At 44.3% G+C, this 17,926-nt stretch overlaps 2 protein-coding genes across 3 annotated transcripts in view; one reads left to right on the forward strand and one right to left on the reverse strand.

Annotated features, from left to right (window-relative positions):
• Positions 1 to 11,734, forward strand: part of dok6 (docking protein 6) — a 65,194-nt gene extending 53,460 nt beyond the window's left edge. The window contains exons 5-10 of the mRNA XM_061266251.1: positions 2,177 to 2,291; positions 4,225 to 4,344; positions 5,591 to 5,780; positions 6,064 to 6,202; positions 6,281 to 6,386; positions 11,126 to 11,734. Coding sequence (XP_061122235.1) covers positions 2,177 to 2,291; positions 4,225 to 4,344; positions 5,591 to 5,780; positions 6,064 to 6,202; positions 6,281 to 6,386; positions 11,126 to 11,304 — 849 coding nt within the window. The 3' untranslated portion in view covers positions 11,305 to 11,734. The remainder of the gene's footprint in view (positions 1 to 2,176; positions 2,292 to 4,224; positions 4,345 to 5,590; positions 5,781 to 6,063; positions 6,203 to 6,280; positions 6,387 to 11,125) is intronic.
• cd226 (CD226 molecule) lies at positions 11,535 to 17,853 on the reverse strand. 2 transcript variants are annotated; one of them, XM_061266249.1, is made up of 7 exons: positions 17,719 to 17,853; positions 17,019 to 17,357; positions 16,562 to 16,936; positions 16,393 to 16,495; positions 16,270 to 16,324; positions 16,169 to 16,192; positions 11,740 to 12,346 (listed from the first exon to the last, which is right to left on the reverse strand). In XM_061266249.1, the coding sequence occupies exons 1-7, from the start codon at positions 17,780 to 17,782 to the stop codon at positions 12,299 to 12,301; spliced, it is 1,008 nt and encodes a 335-aa protein (XP_061122233.1). In that variant the 5' UTR covers positions 17,783 to 17,853; the 3' UTR covers positions 11,740 to 12,298. The 2 variants fall into 2 exon arrangements, with proteins under 2 accessions (XP_061122234.1, XP_061122233.1); XM_061266250.1 differs by lacking the exon at positions 16,169 to 16,192 and having other exon boundaries at positions 11,535 to 12,346.
• Positions 17,854 to 17,926: the final 73 nt, after the last annotated feature.

Consider the following 17,926-nt stretch of genomic DNA (forward strand, 5'->3'; position numbering starts at 1 on the left):
TCTTTTGTCTTTGACAAGGAACTAGAATTTCAAACTTTATTAAGTAATGATCAGACAAAACAGTAGTGTATGGCAGTACTGCTATATTTGAGGTTGCAAGTCCTCGGGATAATACCAGATCTATGGTATTTCCAGTCTTATGCGTTGTTGCCTGTACGGCTTGCGTAAAACCAAACGTATCAGTTAAAGTCTGAAACGCCGAAGTAAGTGGCTCTGACGGTAAATTCATGTGGATGTTGAAATCGCCCATGATAATTCTATTATCCGCATTGGTTACTAGATCAGCCACAAATTCTGAAAATTCATCCAGGAAGCCAGAGTAAGCCCCGGGTGGACGGTAAATAACAGCAAGATAAAATAACGGTAAAGCGGTGGATCGGACAGTGAGAACCTCAAGTTTTAAATACGTTGATCGAACGAGGCCTAAAACTAAGCTCGGAATTCGAGATGAGGGCGACACCCCCACCCTTTTTTCGAGGATGCACCACATGCGAGCTCACAAAATTTGGAGGCAAGGCCTCATTAAGCGGCATCAGTTTATTAGGTTTTAACCAGGTCTCGCAGAGACCAAAAACGTTTAGATTATGTTCTGTGATGAGATCATTAACGAGAACGGCTTTCGTATGAAGCGACCCAATATTCATAAAAGTTTAAGTGTAATTGGTCGATCCGGGTGCGTATCTATCGAAGGATATTTATATGTTCTCTAGGCCTGACATCACCTCTCAAATGTTTGTTAGCGCGGTGGGATGATACGACCGTGGGAATCTGATAGTAAATATTTGTTACACGTGTAGAATTATCTGAAACACGCACCGTTTCATCAGCAAAACCGGTCGGGGTGGAGTGATTGGATTTGTCTACTACCCCAGTAGAAAGTGCGTTTATGTGTACTGTAGCACTATTCAAACTATCACGCTCTAGTCTACACAAGGAGCTATGTGCATGCTGGGAGTCTAGCCTAGCGCTAGTTAACTCTATCTTAACAGACTCCAAACCCATCTTGACAGGTGGTCTAATCACCTGTGACCCGGCCTGCTCTAAAGTGACCTGTCATGTGTGGCTCAAACAGTAATCTATATTCCTAGAAAGAGTTAAGGCGCCTTCACGGTTAGGGTGAAGGCCGTCCTTCCTCAGCAGGTTGGGGCGGCCCCAGAAGGAAGGCCAGTTATCTATAAAATACAGTCCCTGCTTCTTACAGAACCCAGCCATCCATCGATTAAGGGAGACTAATCTACTAAACCTCTCATCAGTGCCTCTCCCAGGCAGGGGGCCAGAGACAAATACTCGATGCCGACTCATCTTTCTGGCGAGATCACAAGTCCTCGCTATGTTTCTCTTTGTGATCTCCGATTGCCTCATCCTAACATCATTGGAGCCGACGTGTATCACTATGTCCGAGTAGCTAGTGTTGGTGGAACTACGCTGTTGACTAGACCTATTGCGAGTCAGCTCCCTAAGATTAGCTTCTATGTCGGGTACTCTGCCCCCAGGAATACACATTACCGTGGCTGGATTTTTAAGTGTAATATTTCGGGTAATGGAGTCACCTATGACCAAAGTGCGAGGGCCAGTAGACCGAGATGACTTTGGACGGATATGCGTCTTACCTGGCTCAACGCGATTAGCAAGCCGCTTGGGGCTAATGCTAACTGAGCTAGCGGGCTGACTACAGCCCGCGACTGTATCCGCCACATCTACAGTTATCGTGCAATTCTGCTCTAACTGGCGGACACGTCCCTCTAGCAGGGACAACCTCTCTAAGAGAAGGGTGCAGTTGGTGCACAAAGCCGCACAAACATCTTGATCCGCAGCCATACTTTGTGTCCGATGATCGACGGCAGACAAACGGCCACGAAGCCTCCGCTCTCCCAGGCACTCCGGCTCCCACGCTGTTGTGTCTTTCTGGCAGAAAAGGAGGCAGAGATGGAGATAAATTTATATTTTCGTCTGGCTGCAGAATGTTTCCGGCCTCCCCTCTGCACAATCCCCAAAAGATTTAATACAAGTACCTGAACACAATTTTACTTTTCTCACTCTAAGTAGACTGCAAATTTTGGCCAAAGGCAAAATCTTTCAACAGAGCGGCACAAGAGGTTCAATGAAGCGTCACCGCCGCCGCCGTCGACGGCGTTCAACCGAGTTAATGTGCCGCTGCCAATTTTGTCCTCTTCAGATCACTGAGCTCCATAATATCAAGAACATTAGCAGGATGCCCAGAGAGACCAAGAGACACGCTGTGGCCATTATCTTCTGTGACGACACTTCCAGAACGTTTGCCTGCGAATCAGGTCAGGAGTATTTTTTTGTTACAAGAATACTGAAACAATTGTGATTATTTATTTCTCTAACTTGTATATGTAAACAGAGTCCATTTCTACGACTTATATCCCAAAGCCCCAAAATGTATCTACCCTGTGATTATTTAAATTCTCAAGCGAGTAAGTGATGCTACAACATGGACACCAGCTGACAGGGTGGCCCCAGAAGCCAGTTAGCTTGCTGGCTAGCTGGCGGCTAGCGTTTCTCCATGGGGCCTGGAATTCCCTCGTTGGGTATATGCAAGCTATTGGAGGCTTTAAGGCTTAAACTAAACTTTATCGTCTTGTCAGCTTTTCTGGACCTAATGGACCCCCGTAGTCACAGTCACCATTCATTAAAAAGCCAGCAAAACCAATCGCTCTGCCCTGTGTTCATTGTCATATATTTGTTTAGCTGTGCATTTTTTTCCTTGCCATTTTAAGAGCGAAATTGACACTCCTCAAATGGGTTTGTCCCTCCTCCTTTGCGGGATTTCACCTCACGCGCTTGCGCGTTTGACCAAAATACCATATTGAACTCAAGCGAAGCAAATACGCACGAAAAATAAACACAAATGTTGATATGAACGTAAAAGAGCCGCATGAAACCAGCCAAAGAGCCACATGCGGCTCGCGAGCCGCGGGTTGGCCACCCCTGCTTTAAGCGGATATATTTTGGAGGCAAAGAAGCTAGACGAGGTAGCATTGATTTTCAGACTTGGTGTTACACACTTAGCAAACACTGACAGACATTTGTTTGTTAAAAGGGCCCATGAGGGGGCAGGGCCTCGGATATGTTCCCTATTGTGAAAATGTGGGAAATAATTTCCAGAACAATAGGATAATACCCTATAGTCAATTATCTGCCGAGGCACCTAGTGGTGCTGTCCAAGCATATTTCAGATGAGGGGGGGCAGTGCCCCTGCGGCGCTCTCTCTAACAGCTAGTAGCTCCGACGGTGCCAGCATTTGAGAGGGTTTTGATTTTTCACAATTTCCAAATCTGCGTTATGAGCTTGGCCACACCAAACGTACTTTTCTCATGCATAAGCCTGAGCACCGCTTCTGTTTGTTTAGCTCCTTTCCACTCGGGCCTTAAAAGTGTAGGAGGCATTTACAGGCCACAGTATCTGGTTAAGAGAGAGTATGAATCAGGGGAGGCATTAAGTAGCAGCCTCCTGTGTGTAGTAAATGTAGTTTTGCTCTCTGATGTCTGTGAACGAAGCGCTTCAGGCACCAACAGACCATTGGCTCACCGCGCTAAGCTAAGGCGGAACGCAAGAGACTGCGGGATGAATGAAACAAAAGATATTGCCACTAATACGCACAAATAAAGAGACACGGAAACATGACGCCACTGCGCTTTCGTGTGTCACCGACGACAATTACGCATCCCAGAAAGGAACTGGCAAAGAGAAACAACTGCTTTTCTTCCCCGAGGAGAACATGATCTGTTAAAGTTAAAGTCCCAATGACCGTCACACACACATCTGGGTGTGGTGAAATTTATCCTCTGCATTTAACCCATCACCATGTGATTTTAATCCATCCCCTGGGGAAGAGGGGAGCAGTGAGCAGCAGCGGTGCCGCGCTCGGGAATCATTTGGTGATCTAACCCCCCAATTCCAACCCTTAATGCTGAGTGGCAAGCAGGGAGGCAATGAGTCCCATCTTTATAGTCTTTGGTATGACCCGGGCAGGGTTTGAACTCACGACCTTCCAGTCTCAGGGCGGACACTCTACCACTAGGCCACTGAGCTGTTCTGACTCATCAGGAAGGAAAATTGATGTTCCCGACCAAAACACTCACAGATATATATTTTTTTTAACGGACATGATTTTGTATCAAATCAAATTTGGGAAATAACTTGTTGATTGGTCCAGTGATGATTCATTAGATGCTGCTGTTGTGTGGACAAACGCAGAGCTGGATGCGGAGGAATGGTGCAAGCTCCTGAGCGCCGAGTGCCTGGGTAGCCGTCTCAACGACATCAGCCTGGGCGAACCAGACTTGCTAGCGGCGGGAGTGCAGCGGGAGCAGAACGGTGAGTGCCCAATTACCTTAGAGAATAGGCGAGCTGCCGCCACTGTGCAATTGTCAATGCCTGCCCTGTTAGTTCAACTTCCAAAGTTATACTATGGGAAACATGAGCGCCAGTGGATGCATAGGTCACAGGCGGTGGCGGCGGTGGTGGCGGCGGTCAGGGCTCCGTTCCAGGCCCTGATGCGAAGTGCTGTGCATCACTGGCCTCTCTCGTGATGAGGCTTGTCACAGAGATGGATGACATTACACTCCCAAAGCTGTGCGAAATAAATGTGTTGCTCCCCCCACATATTCCGCTTGCAGGAATATGGCCAATGCAGTTTGAAAGAGCGGAAAGGCAACAGGCAATCATAAGAAGTGTGGGGACACTAAATACCAACATGGTTGCATTTTTGACTCCTTTCTAATTACAGCCGGGAAGTGAGCAAGGGCAGTAAGCACCCAAACCCTAAATTCCCCCCAAACCCTAACAAGCTAAGGCCATCATTAGATCCGAGTAGCCTAAAGAGACAGCGAGCTATGACATGGCTATTTTCTATCCACTGCAGAGACATGGCTTATTTTGGAGACATTGAGTATAATTGGTGAGAACCCATCTAGCCCCCCCACTCCCCTGCCCGCTGCCTCTGGCGGTTAAATGGAGTGGAAGAGGGAGCAGGGACATGCTCAACTTGCTCCCAAATCTGCAACAAGATATTTCTCATAATCGGATAATGTTGGATTTGCAAGCATAGTGACAGTCACATTTTTTGGCTGTACTTTCTATTAGAGACAAATATTTGGGGTCCTCGGTGTCGACGTAATCCAAAATTCGTACCTAAATTGGAGCACGGGCTGCCACACAACTCACTCAAATAATCCATCACTCTTAATCCTTCCGGCTCTCATGCTAACGTTTTGCACGGGTGGAACAAAGCCTCTTCCCAAAGAGCTTTTAGCTTTAATGCCGCATTTGATATTTACAAATATGCGTCTGTTTTCTTTTCAGGAGTGAATGAAAATGTGATCTGTTTACCATTGTGGTTTCTGCAGAGGCATTTTGATGCAGCTCTTGTGACTTTTTATTATTTACGTCTGATAGTAAATCTTTGAAGAAGAGAATATCTGGGTGTTTGGCGAGAGTAAATTTGCCCTGAAAATTGGAATTCTTCAGCTGCTGTGGGATGTCGATGAGGGGAGCTGTGTATGTTTTGGGGGAGATTTTTTTTTTTTTTACCAATTGCATTTATCTTCTAATTGAATTTTAGAGCGTTTCAATGTGTACCTAATGCCCACCCCGAACTTGGACATCTACGGGGAGTGCACTATGCAGATCACCCATGAGAACATCTACCTGTGGGACATCCACAACGCCCGCCTAAAACTCGTCATGTGGCCTCTCAGTTCGCTCCGCAGATACGGTCGAGACTCCACCTGGTTCACGTTTGAGTCCGGAAGGTGCGTGACGATTTTCTTGATAACATTTAAGAATTTTAAATATAGTTAAAAAAGTTCTTTGAAAGTGTCAGAAACTAAAGTTCCCAGATATGCGCAGTGGCCTCGGGGCGCCGGGTCGACTCAATGTACTCATGCGTGTGCGTTTGTGCTGTTACATCAGCACACAGTCAAGCGTGCGCTCCCAACAACGAGCGCCGTCGAAGTGTGTCCAACAGCGACCGTCAAAGTGTTTACTTTACTTCCCCCTTTTGTGTCTGCGCACGTTGTTTGTTCCGGGGCGCAGGATGTGCGACACAGGCGAGGGCTTGTTCACGTTCCAGACACGAGAGGGGGAAATGATCTACCAGCGCGTTCATTCGGCTACTCTGGCCATTGCCCAGCAGCATGAGAGAATGATGGAGGAGATGGAGAAAAGCTCCCAGGTAATTTCATACGGTGGTGCATATTTTATATTTCACCCAGTTGTACAAAAGCATCTGAGGCCCGTCGTCTCCTTGCAGGTGCGCTCTTCGGAGACGCTCAGTAAGTCCATTTCCCTGCCCCGCAGCGCCTATTGGCAACACATCACGCGGCAGAACAGCGTGGGAGATCTCTTCAGTTACCAAGGTGAGCGCACTTGAATCGAGTTCTTGCATTGGCGTAGTAAGATATTTTTTTAGCCATTTATACAAGATACGTTCCCCAAAATATTTCACAGCAAAATAAAACAAGTAAAAGAATGCATATGAACTACCGTTTTTTTCCGTGTATAGTGTGCCCCCATGTATAATACGCACCCTAAAAATGGCATGCTGATGCTGGAAAAAAGCCTGTACCCATGTATAATACGCACCCAATTTTTATGAAATTGTTTTTTTTTTTTTTTTAAAGTCCCAATGATCGTCACACACGCAGGGAGGCAATGGGTCCCATTTTTATAGTCTTTGGTATGGTCTTAACTAGGCTGGATGTAATTTTTTTTGTTGGCGTTGATTTCTCCGACTGCCAGTAAACGCACCACCGCGCTCCGTGCGCGCACGGGAAAGAGGCGTGCCGACGTGAAAAAGGCGGCTCTGTATGGGAGAGACGTTGAAGAGGAATAAAAACACCCTTGGAAACCAAAACATGCCCCTCGTCGTGACTCGGAGCCGCAACAAATGTTTCGGATTTGTGTAGGGTACATTGTGACAGACAGCAAATGAGCAGGTGATCGAGCAAGCGTCTGATACGAGAGCATTGCGGTCGTATGGAGCGTGTTTGAAGTGAACAGCAGAGACGAAAGGAACAAGGCAAAGTGTTGTGAAATAAAATATTACCTGTAGTACGCATTTTGTTATTTGCTGATTGAAACTGCTAATTAAACTGTGAATTGAAACTAATAGGTGGAGAACTGAACTCTCGCTCTTTATAGAGCTGACGTGTCTTGCGCATCCGTTCTGCGCATCTGTAATGGCGGCCTCCGTATGATACCCGGTTTGCGTGTGTGCGGGTGTGCGTGTGTGCGCGTGTGTGCGAGAGCGAGAGAGAGAGTGCGAGAGAGAACGCTCAACCGTAGCGCGCCGCCGACCGCCCAACTGCACCGCGCCGGTCGCATTATTGTGACAGAGCCGTCGCTGAAATTTAGAAGATATTTTTAAAGTCCTGATGTACTTTCTAAAATTTAAGTGGACCTCAGTGCGCACTGCGCAGGGAGCTTAATTTGGTGCGGTCGCGCAACCGCAGCGCGCCGGGCGCTCACTGTCGCATTGCTTAAAGAGCGCCTTTGTGTTTTAGGATGAACAGCAGAGACCAAAGGAACAAGGCAAAGTGTTGTGAAACAAAATATTACCTGTAATACGCATTTTGTTATTTGCTGATTGAAACTGCTAATTAAACTGTGAATTGAAACTAATAGGAAGAAAACAACTCTCGCTCTTAATATAGCTGACGTGTCTTGCGCATCCGTTCTGCGCATCTGTAATGGCGGCCTCCGTATGACGTCCGGTCCGCGATGGAGATTAAAAACAAACAATATTTGACAATAACACACCATCAAGGATTGCACCATCGCATCAAACGATGTGTCGTCAATTATGGATTTTTTTGACTAAGTGTGTTGGGACAGGATGGCTGAATGCGATGCGCGATTGACAACAAACAAGAAGAAAGGTGATTTCAAGTTTTATTTCGAGGGAGATTTGTCATGTCTCGTCCCCAGTTTTGCTATGTGTCTAGGTTGCCATAGTTTCTGTTTGCGTCGCCCCTCTCTTCCTGTGTCACCTCAATCGATTTAACGTGTTTTGTATTTAAGTCCTGTCTGCCCCTCGCTCACCGTCGGATCATTGCATGTGTTACTGTCATGATGTCTGTTTGCTTTCTGTTCCTGTCTTTGGTAATGTCACCCTGTCTTTTTGTTCCACGACTTTGTCGGTCAGTCCTGTTGTTGGTTTTGTTTTCTAAAAAAAAAATAATAATAATAAAAAAAAAAAATTAAAAAAAAAAAAAAATTAAAAATTTTTTGTACCCATGTATAATGCGCACCCCAGATTTTAGGACAATAAATACGTTAAATTTTGCGCACTATACACGGAAAAAAACGGTACATGTTATGTGCTTTCTGCCATCTAAAGGCAGAAAAACGAATTGCGCTGCCCACCACTACACACCATTGTTAAATGAAAAAAAAAGACATGTCTATTATACATTATACAAATATTTCCTGTTTTCTCTTGGCTTGTGCTTGGCATTGAAATGGAGTACTTAGTTTGATCACACGGGACTAATAGCAGGGAGATTTTCACAGCGAGGAAGTCGATCTCAAAGGAGCATAAGACTTACCTGCCACCAGCGACATGGAAGATATCTGGGGATTTTATTCCCATTTTTTTTTTTTTGTAATTGAAAGGGAACACAAAGAGACCAGCAAACAGAACGAAATAACTAAAAAGGTTTGATCCACTTGTGATATGTGTTGATGTTTTCATTATTTTAACTAAAAACCTTGAAAATTTATTTTCTATATTCACATCATTTGTATTCATCAAGTTAGTATTTCAATTACCAACACATTGCTTGTTTTGTATTTAAATTGATATTCACTGAACCATTGAAAGGGAAATGTGACTTTTTAAAATATATTTATCTTGCAAAAATGTAAAGAGAAAATGTCAAGTCTACACTAAAAAATGAGTTAAAAGGTTTGGCATCATGCTTCGCAGTTTGAATTTTTTGATTGATTGAGCAAATGCAAATGAGAATGATAAAGACTTACCTGTAATGACTTTAGGTTGCTCCAAATTGCAAAACTGTCAAATAGAAATGGCGTCATGTCTGGCTGAATGCTCCTGCAATTAAAAGGTTGTTGAATGGTTGTTCGTCTCTGTGTGCCCTGCGATTGGCTGGCAACCAGTTCAGGGTGTCCCTTATTGATTACATGGTCGCCAATAATCGATATGACACTTTTCAGTCTGGTTTTAGAGCTAATCATTCCACTGAGACAGCACTTGCTAAAGTGACTAACGATCTCCTCATAGCTATGGATTCAAACATTTCGTCTGTACTGTTACTACTCGATCTTAGTGCTGCCTTCGACACTGTAGACTTCGATATTTTATTAGGGCGTCTTAAAAGTTGTGTTGGTATTTCAGGGTCAGCACTAGGCTGGTTCCATTCCTATCTATCAAACAGGACGCACCGAGTGGTCCATGGTAATGCGTCCTCGGAGCTCTATAATGTTACATGTGGTGTCCCACAGGGATCGGTTCTCGGACCAATTCTTTTTAATATTTATATGATTCCGCTTGGGGACATAATACGTAAATATAATATTAGTTTTCAATGCTATGCGGATGACACCCAATTATATATGCCGTTATCGATGACAGATCCGCGGGATTGTTGTAATCTTGAGAAGTGCCTTGCGGAGATCAAGCAATGGATGTCTCTCAACTTCCTTCGTCTTAACCCAGATAAAACTGAGATGTTGATAATTGGTCCAACTCGTTATCAACACTTATTCAAGGAAACCGCTATAACTATAGATAACCGTACTATCACTCAAAGCGATACTGTAACTAATCTCGGGGTAATATTTGACCAAACTCTCTCCTTTCAAAAGCACATTAAGAATATAACCAGAATTGCGTTTTTTCACCTTCGTAATATTGCAAAGATTCGTCCGATCCTCTCGACCGGTGATGCGGAAACTATTATACATGCGTTCGTCACGTCGCGCCTGGACTACTGTAATGTACTATTTTCGGGTCTTCCTAAGTCCCGCATCAAAAGTCTACAGTTAGTACAAAATGCTGCTGCAAGGCTGCTCTCTCGGACAAGAAAATTTGATCACATTACCCCAATACTAGCCAACTTACATTGGCTCCCGGTCCATTTAAGATGTGACTTCAAGGTTCTTCTATTAACCTATAAATCGCTGCATGGCTTAGCGCCTTCATATCTCGTCGATGTAGTTGTTCGTTATGTTCCGTCTCGTAACCTTCGTTCGCAAAACGCTACCCTTTTAGCGACACCGAGGGCCAAGAAAATGTCTGCAGGCTCTAGAGCATTTTCTATTCGGGCTCCAGAGCTTTGGAATGCCCTACCAATGGATATTAGGACTGCTACCTCAGTAGAAACATTTAAGACACGTTTAAAGACACATTTCTATGACATGGCCTTTAACTAACCTGTAGTGGCCGATTCGGCTGGAGTTTGTTTTCTCTCCCTCTCCACCCCCTCCCTCCCCCTCCCCGGCCGGGGAGGTGGTTAGGTGGCACCCATGCTGACAGCGGCTATCTGGATTCTCGTGGGCCAATTCAGGATGGGGGAACTGCAGCTCAACCTCCTCGAAGACACTGCCAGGACAATTGAGGGCTCCTTCGGCAGCCCTCTGCTATGACATGGACATCCACTTTTTATTTAATTGATTTTCATGTTGTATCATTTGTGCCCTCTCTGCATCCATTTCAACCTGGTGATCCTGAAAGGGGGATCCTTCCATCTGTGGTCCCTTCTCAAGGTTTCTCATTTTCCCCTGGTAGGGGTTTTTAAGTTTTTCCTTGCCCTTTTGGGAGCTTAAGATCAGGGGATGCTTTGAGAATAATTGTCAATTTCTGTCTATGTGAAGCCCTTTGAGACTGCTTGTGATTTAGGGCTATACAAATAAACTTGACTTGACTTGACCTTGCCTACTGCCCGATGACGGCTGGGATAGGCTCCAGCACGCCCGCGACCCCCGTGGGGACTAAGCGGTTCAGAAAATGGATGGATGGATAATCACTGGTATTGTCACCTGTCTGATGACACAGGTGTGGTTGCATCAATCCGTGCTTGAAATGTTTCCATCATTTGCTGTCCTGTTTCCAAGGAGCCTCATCTTTTTCTTGCAGCGAGCAGCATGTCGATGACGTTCATCCCTCGAGCTCAAACTTTCCCAAACTTTCTGTCCAACGAGCCCAAAAGGAAAGCAGAAGACGGAAAAGTTGAAGAGGGGAGGAGGCGCCAGGAAGAGGCGCTGTCGTCCTCTAGCGGCCGAGAGGCCGCTTGCAGCTTGAGGCCGCTGCAATGACAACAGTGGACACTGTAAAACGCAATGTCAACCTATATGTAGTATATGACGTCATTTCAAGAGTTGCTCCACCTTGTTTTGTAATGTGACAGCAGAAGTAGCCTCAATGGCACCAGACTTGTTTAAATAAATGTGTTCTTTTTATGTTAAAGAACTTGTGACGTCACTGAAATGTCCAATCAAACACCTTATTAAAGCTGACATCGCAGTCTCATTACACTGTATTTAAGATACATAATAGAAGACTGGATCGTTTTAATTGACACTGTTTGCTAGGTATTTGTTTATTATTGTGATTGTATTTTTCTTCAAAAAACTCATTGCAAATAGTAAGTAGAAATGCAACACAATAATGAAAAGTTATTCCGCTGTGAAACCTAGTAAAATCAAAATATATGATAAAATGTTCCAACCCAGTTCACATGAACGGTATTATTGTTTATTTTATCTTTCCATTTTCTGGCCTCATGTAAGAAGTGCCTTCAGACCCACTGAGACCTCCTTTAAGCTTGTTGTTAGCACTGTCTTGCTTGTAACACACCTGCTGTCACATTTTTATCTTTTGTGCAAAATCCAGATGACATTATCAGCATTTTGAATATCCTTTGGTGGTAATTTATTTAAATGTTATTATTTAGTTTGTGTTGAAACAAAGCCCGTAGGACTGGATAGAAATGTACAAGCACTTCAAAGTGCCACGTGTCACTTTATTTTCATGCGTTCTATTTAAGAAAATCTATAGACCCCATGTTTGTTTATTAATGTGTTGTCAGATTACATCAATAGCACTTTATTTATGTTGCAGTTTTCTCAATGTAAATATGTTTTTTTTTTATGACAGAGGTAATAAACTTGAATGTTCTCTCATGTAGCAGTAGTCTCGCTCGACTTTTTTTTATAGTCACTGAATGTGCCGTGGTGCATTTTAATAATGACAGAGTTGATGATGGAAGGGTGGGGAAAGATGGCTCTGTCATTCCACGTGGTCCACATCTTAGTAGACTTGTCCGCAAAGCTCCCTCGCCCACCACCGCCGCCAAAACTAGGAAGATACAAATAATACAGTTTAAGTGTATTATCTGGAAGGTATACAATTAGATTTAATTTGATGTAGCCTCTCCATATCTAGAATTGTCACCTATCGCAGGTGTTATTCTTTTGTTCTATTTAATATAAAATTACAAGTTTTAAGGGGTAGCATTTTGATTACCGTAATTTTCGGACTGTAAGTCACGGGTTTTTTCAAAGTTTGGGTGTGGGGGGGGTGACTTATAATAAGGAGCGACTTATGTGTTTTTTATCAAAACGTTTCAAAAACAAAAAAAAAAAGTGAAACCGCGATAAACGAACCGCGATGTAGCAAGGGATTACTGTAATTTAGATTTAGACTTAGACAGACTTTATTGTCATTTTGTAAACACTTGGTGCACTGTTAGAAAAATGTATATATATGTTATCATGCGTTCTCTAATCAATGCCTTACCGCAATATTACTGCAATATATGCTTGCTGTTTGGCCTTGCTGTTTTTACGATGTACCACAGAAGGACAGTTCTTTTCTAACAAAGACCACTTTGTTAGACAACATGCCTCATTGCTGTCCTGCACCCCAGATGAACCTCCAAGTGACCATTAAAGTCAGGGTTTCCCAACTATCTTGATCGTAGGATACGGTTGGAATGTATATAACCAGTAATAAATAACTTAGCTTGTTGCATCCTACACAATGTCATAAAACTTCCCTTGCTATGTTTTAACTAGAGTTCAAAGGTTTTTTCTTCTGTATCCAGTCCGCTCAAACTCCTCTTCCCAGATGAGTATGTAAACACCTAGTGATTTTTGCTTACGAGACAAAGCCCACATGCTTTCCTCCTCCCCTTTTAGTGGCTTATGTCTCACACTTTGGGTAGGGCAAATCCAAATAAAAAGAGCGGGAGTGCCTACAGATATTCAGTGTGTGTAGAGATTGTATTAAGCCAGTGCTTCTCAAATAGTGATATTCCTGGGGGGGCGCGTGTGACCCTGGGGAACAGGCTTTTTTTTTGGCAGTACTAGAATAAAGTGTAATTGCGAATCTTCACAGCAGGGGGCAGTGGCGCTCTCATTGTTACTTCTGTGACGTTTGCGACAGTGCAACATTTTACGACTTACAAGACAAGTTAGGATAGTCACGGTGGGGAAGGGGGGGCGCGAATACCGTTTTTTTCCGTGTATAGTGCGCCCCCATGTATAGTACGCACCCCTAAAAATGGCATGCTGATGCTGGAAAAAAGCTTGTACCCATGTATAATACGCACCCAATTTTTATGAATTTTTTTAAAAAAAAATTTTAATTTATTTTTTTTTTTTTTTTTTTTTAAGTCCCAATGATCGTCACACACGCAGGGAGGCAATGGGTCCCATTTTTATAGTCTTTGGTATGGTCTTAACTAGGCTGGATGTAATTTTTTTTGTTGGCGTTGATTTCTCCGACTGCCCATAAACGCACCACCGCGCTCCGTGCGCATGGAGCGTGTTTGAAGTGAACAGCAGAGAAGAAAGGAACAAGTCAAAGTGTTGTGAAATAAAATATTACCTGTAATACGGATTTAGGTAGAGAACTGAACTCTCGCTCTTTATATAGCTGACGTGTCTTGCTCATCCGTTCTGCGCATCTGTAATGGCGGCCTCCGTATGATATCCGGTTTGCGTGTGTGCGAGAGCGAGAGAGAGCGAGAGAGAGAGCGTGCGAGAGAACGCTCAATCGTAGCGCGCCGCCGACCGCCCAACTGCACCGGGCTGGTCGATTATTGTGACAGAGCCGTCGCTGAAATTTAGAAGATATTTTTAAAGTCCTGATGTACTTTCTAAAATTTAAGTGGACCTCAGTGCGCACTGCGCAGGGAGCTTAATTTGGTGCAGCGCGCCGGGCGCTCACTGTCGCATTGCTTAAAGAGCGCCTTTGTGTTTTAGGATGAACAGCAGAGACCAAAGGAACAAGGCAAAGTGTTGTGAAATAAAATATTACCTGTAATACGCATTTTGTTATTTGCTGATTGAAACTGCTAATTAAACTGTGAATTGAAACTAATAGGAAGAAAACAACTCTCGCTCTTTATATAGCTGACGTGTCTTGCGCATCCGTTCTGTGCATTTTATTTCACAACACTTTGCCTTTCTTCTCTGCTGTTCACTTCAAACACGCTCCATGCGACCGCAATGCTCTCGTATCAGACGCTTGCTCGATCACCTGCTCGTTTGCTGTCCCGTGCGCGCACGAAGCGCGGTGGTGCGTTTACGGGCAGTCGGAGAAATCAACGCCAACAAAAAAAATTACATCCAGCCTAGTTAAGACCATACCAAAGACTATAAAAATGGGACCCATTGCCTCCCTGCGTGTGTGACGATCATTGGGACTTAAAAAAAAAAAAAAAAAATTAAAACAATTTTTTTTTTTTTTAATTTTTTTTTTTGTACCCATGTATAATGCGCACCCCGGATTTTAGGACAATAAATTAGTAAAATTTTGCGCACTATACACGGAAAAAAACGGTAATATTCTGTCTCACTTGTGGTTTGTTTGCTGTTGCTCTTCTATTCACTTATTCAGTCAGCGAAATAAACCTGACAGAAATAAACCTGACATGCACACAAAACGAAATTTCGTTGCATACGGTTCTCAACAATGGAATGATATTTCGGCTGAATAAAAAGGGACATTTCTATATAAATATGAAATAAGATAAGTATAAAGCGCAGCAGTGATAAAGTATGTATTTGAATTTCAAGTGACGTCAGCAGCGCGACGCGGCGTGGCGCGGCGGTTGTTCACAAAAAGGACAAAGATTGATCACAGGATGACAAAGATGACGAAGGGCCATCATTAGCGGCTTTGTTTCTGAGTGACATGGAGGACGAAGAGTTTGAAGGATTTAAGGATTTGGAGTGACACAGAAGGTTTGAAAAACTATTATGGCTTTTACGCACGCCCGGTCCTACTCTATGGAGCTCTCTTTCACCAACGTGGATTGAAGTCGGGGGCCGGGGCTCGGCCGGGTGGCTGTCCGGGGACAGTGGATGGGGCTCGGTCATGGCTTTTACGCACGCCCAGTCCTACTCTATGGATCTCTCTTCCACCTCCGTGGCTGGAAGTCCACGCCGCCACACGCCTGGAAGTTTGTTTCGTTAGATAAAGAGCAATTTACCAAACCCACGTCTTTCCTTGTACTTTGTTAACGCTACAATATAGTTATATACTAGATCTGTGGAATAACACCGAGGCTGATGTCAGGGCGCACGCGCGTCGTTGTTGACAAAGGACGAGGAATTTGATCGATGGATTTAATGATTTAGAATGCACAGATGGTTTGATAATATTATTGCTTATATAATAGTTATTTGATATCTAATTTATTTATCGTTATATGGGCCCGTGGAATATTTTGAAGCGCAAGCGCCGTCAGCAGCGCGCACCCATTGTTGACAAAGGACGATCGATGGATTTAATGAATTGGAGTGACACAGATGGTTTTATAAACGTGTTATTTATGTAATAGTTTTTTTTTTTAATAACGCTGAATGTTACGTCAGGCCCGTTCTCAGCTCTTCGTTTGTGTTTATGTGTTTAGCATACCTATCGTTTAGCCGGTTGTTGCTCGTTCATGTCTGTTCTTGGTGTTGGATTTTGTCGAATAAATTTCCCCCCAAAATGCGACTTATGCTCCGAAGCGACTTATATATGTTTTTTTTCACGTTATTGTGCATTTCATGACTAATGCGACCTATATTCCGGAACAACTTTTAGTCCGAACATTACGGTACCCACTTCACTCATTTTCCTTTCCCCTAACGCTTGAAGAAAAAAAATGTATATATGAATAAGTACCTGACTGGTTTGACTGTCTGGAGTCTGAAATGACATAAATACATCTTTGGATTTGAATTATATTAGCCAATCTGGTTGAAATGTCCCCTTGGAGGTCTTACATGTGGGTCGGCCGGGTGCAGCTTATCTCTGCTTTCTTCTCGTCTGCTCTTCTTCCTGTAGTGGTCATTGGACTCAAATGAGCGTATGATGCAATACATTTTGCGAGAAATGCTTTTGCTTACCTGCGCCTCAACAAGACGATGAGGAGGACGGTCAGTAAAATCAATCCGGTGGTTGCAATGGCCAAGTACAGATACATCATGAAGACGGACAGGGTGAAGAAACCTAATGACGGTTAACAGAGCCCCATGAAATCTGCCCGGCAACAAGAGTCGGAGTGTGACCTTCTACCTGACTGCAACACCGTAACCATGACAGTGTTGGTCTGCAAGCCGGTGTCGGTGCTGAAGCTGCAGCGGTACAATCCGCCATCTTCCTGGGCGACAGCGGTCAGTTGCAGACTGACATCCAGATTCTTCTGGCAGGTGACCTGACCGCGCTCGCTGTAGTCTTCGCTCAGCACGCCGCCCTCCACCCGCTTGCATATGCCGATGATGACCCAGAGTTGCCCAAATGCCATGTGCTCCACCATGGCCTGGTGGACGATGGTGCCGTTGCGCTGCTGGTTGCACTCCACCGACAGGTTGCCACTGGTTTCTGCTGTCATGTGCGCGCCCGCCTCCATGACCTCGGCGTTGTCTTCGTTATCCTCTACCGGAGGCCCATCTGCATTCACAACAAGAATCTTATGAAGGGAAATTCAAATTTATCTCCGTGAGGGCAAGTCAGGAATGTTTTCTGCAGTTACCTAAATCCTCCACCTGGATGTTTCTGATCCAGGGGCCTTGAGGGAATGTCTGGACAGAACAGTGATAAAGCCCAATGTCCTGGTGGGTGACATTCTTCATGGTGATACTTCCGTCCATAGGCGTGCTCCTCAAGAACTCGATCCGCTCACGGTAATGGTAAGTCGTGGCTACTCCGTAGTCCGGGTGGAAAACGGCGATGGAATTGGTGTCCGGGTCTTTGGTCCATGACACCATGGTGAGGTTCCCGTCCCAGGGGCACAAGCAGTCGAGGATCATCCCCTCCTGCAAATGGATCGTGACCGTCTCGATCTCCGGGGGGGCGGTATCTGCGCACACGCCTTGATTTGGTTTAACATGACAATTTTAGTTAGTTAGGGTCAAAACTTGGTTGCCTAAAAATCCACAAATACGTTTATAATGTGAATAAATGGTGTAGTGTGTTTTTTGTGTATTTTTTCGCCTCAAAAAGAACGAAAAGCACAAACCTGGATAAATGCAAACAAGTGGCCAAATTAACAAAAGTGACAATAGCAGTCGGAAACAGTTGGATCCAAGCCCAATGACAACTGTCAGAATTAGTTTTCGACCATTTCTAGTGACTTGCAATAATGGGATGAAAACCACCAGAATCAAATTATGTTCAAACCAATAAAGTATTCATGTAATAAAATAAAAAATCTGAATATTTTTGCTCCATACCTTGAAGAAAAGGGAATAAGACAAGTGCCATGAAGTACCAGCGCTCCTTTTGTACGACTTCCATCTTGGCCCGGCCGAAGAGAATGAAAGCTGCATTGATGAGACGAGAGGCAACGGCACCCGATCTGCAACTTCCTGCTCACTCCGGGTGGCGGAGACACACGGCGCACACACACAAACTTGCAATCTTGCAGGGTAGAAAGAAGCG

The sequence above is a fragment of the Syngnathus typhle genome, linkage group LG19 (genome assembly GCF_033458585.1).
Source record: "Syngnathus typhle isolate RoL2023-S1 ecotype Sweden linkage group LG19, RoL_Styp_1.0, whole genome shotgun sequence".
In the NCBI taxonomy this organism is placed as follows: domain Eukaryota; kingdom Metazoa; phylum Chordata; class Actinopteri; order Syngnathiformes; family Syngnathidae; genus Syngnathus; species Syngnathus typhle.

Excerpts from the sequence above, each read along its gene's own strand:
- cd226 (XM_061266249.1), bottom strand. The coding sequence starts at position 17,782 with ATGGAAGTCGTACAAAAGGAGCGCTGGTACTTCATGGCACTTGTCTTA. Across the intron at positions 17,358-17,718 it reads CTTATTCCCTTTTCTTCAAG|GCGTGTGCGCAGATACCGCC; the intron begins GTATGGAGCAAA and ends AACCAAATCAAG. Across the intron at positions 12,347-16,168 it reads CAGACAGTCAAACCAGTCAG|TTTTGGCGGCGGTGGTGGGC; the intron begins GTACTTATTCAT and ends GTATCTTCCTAG.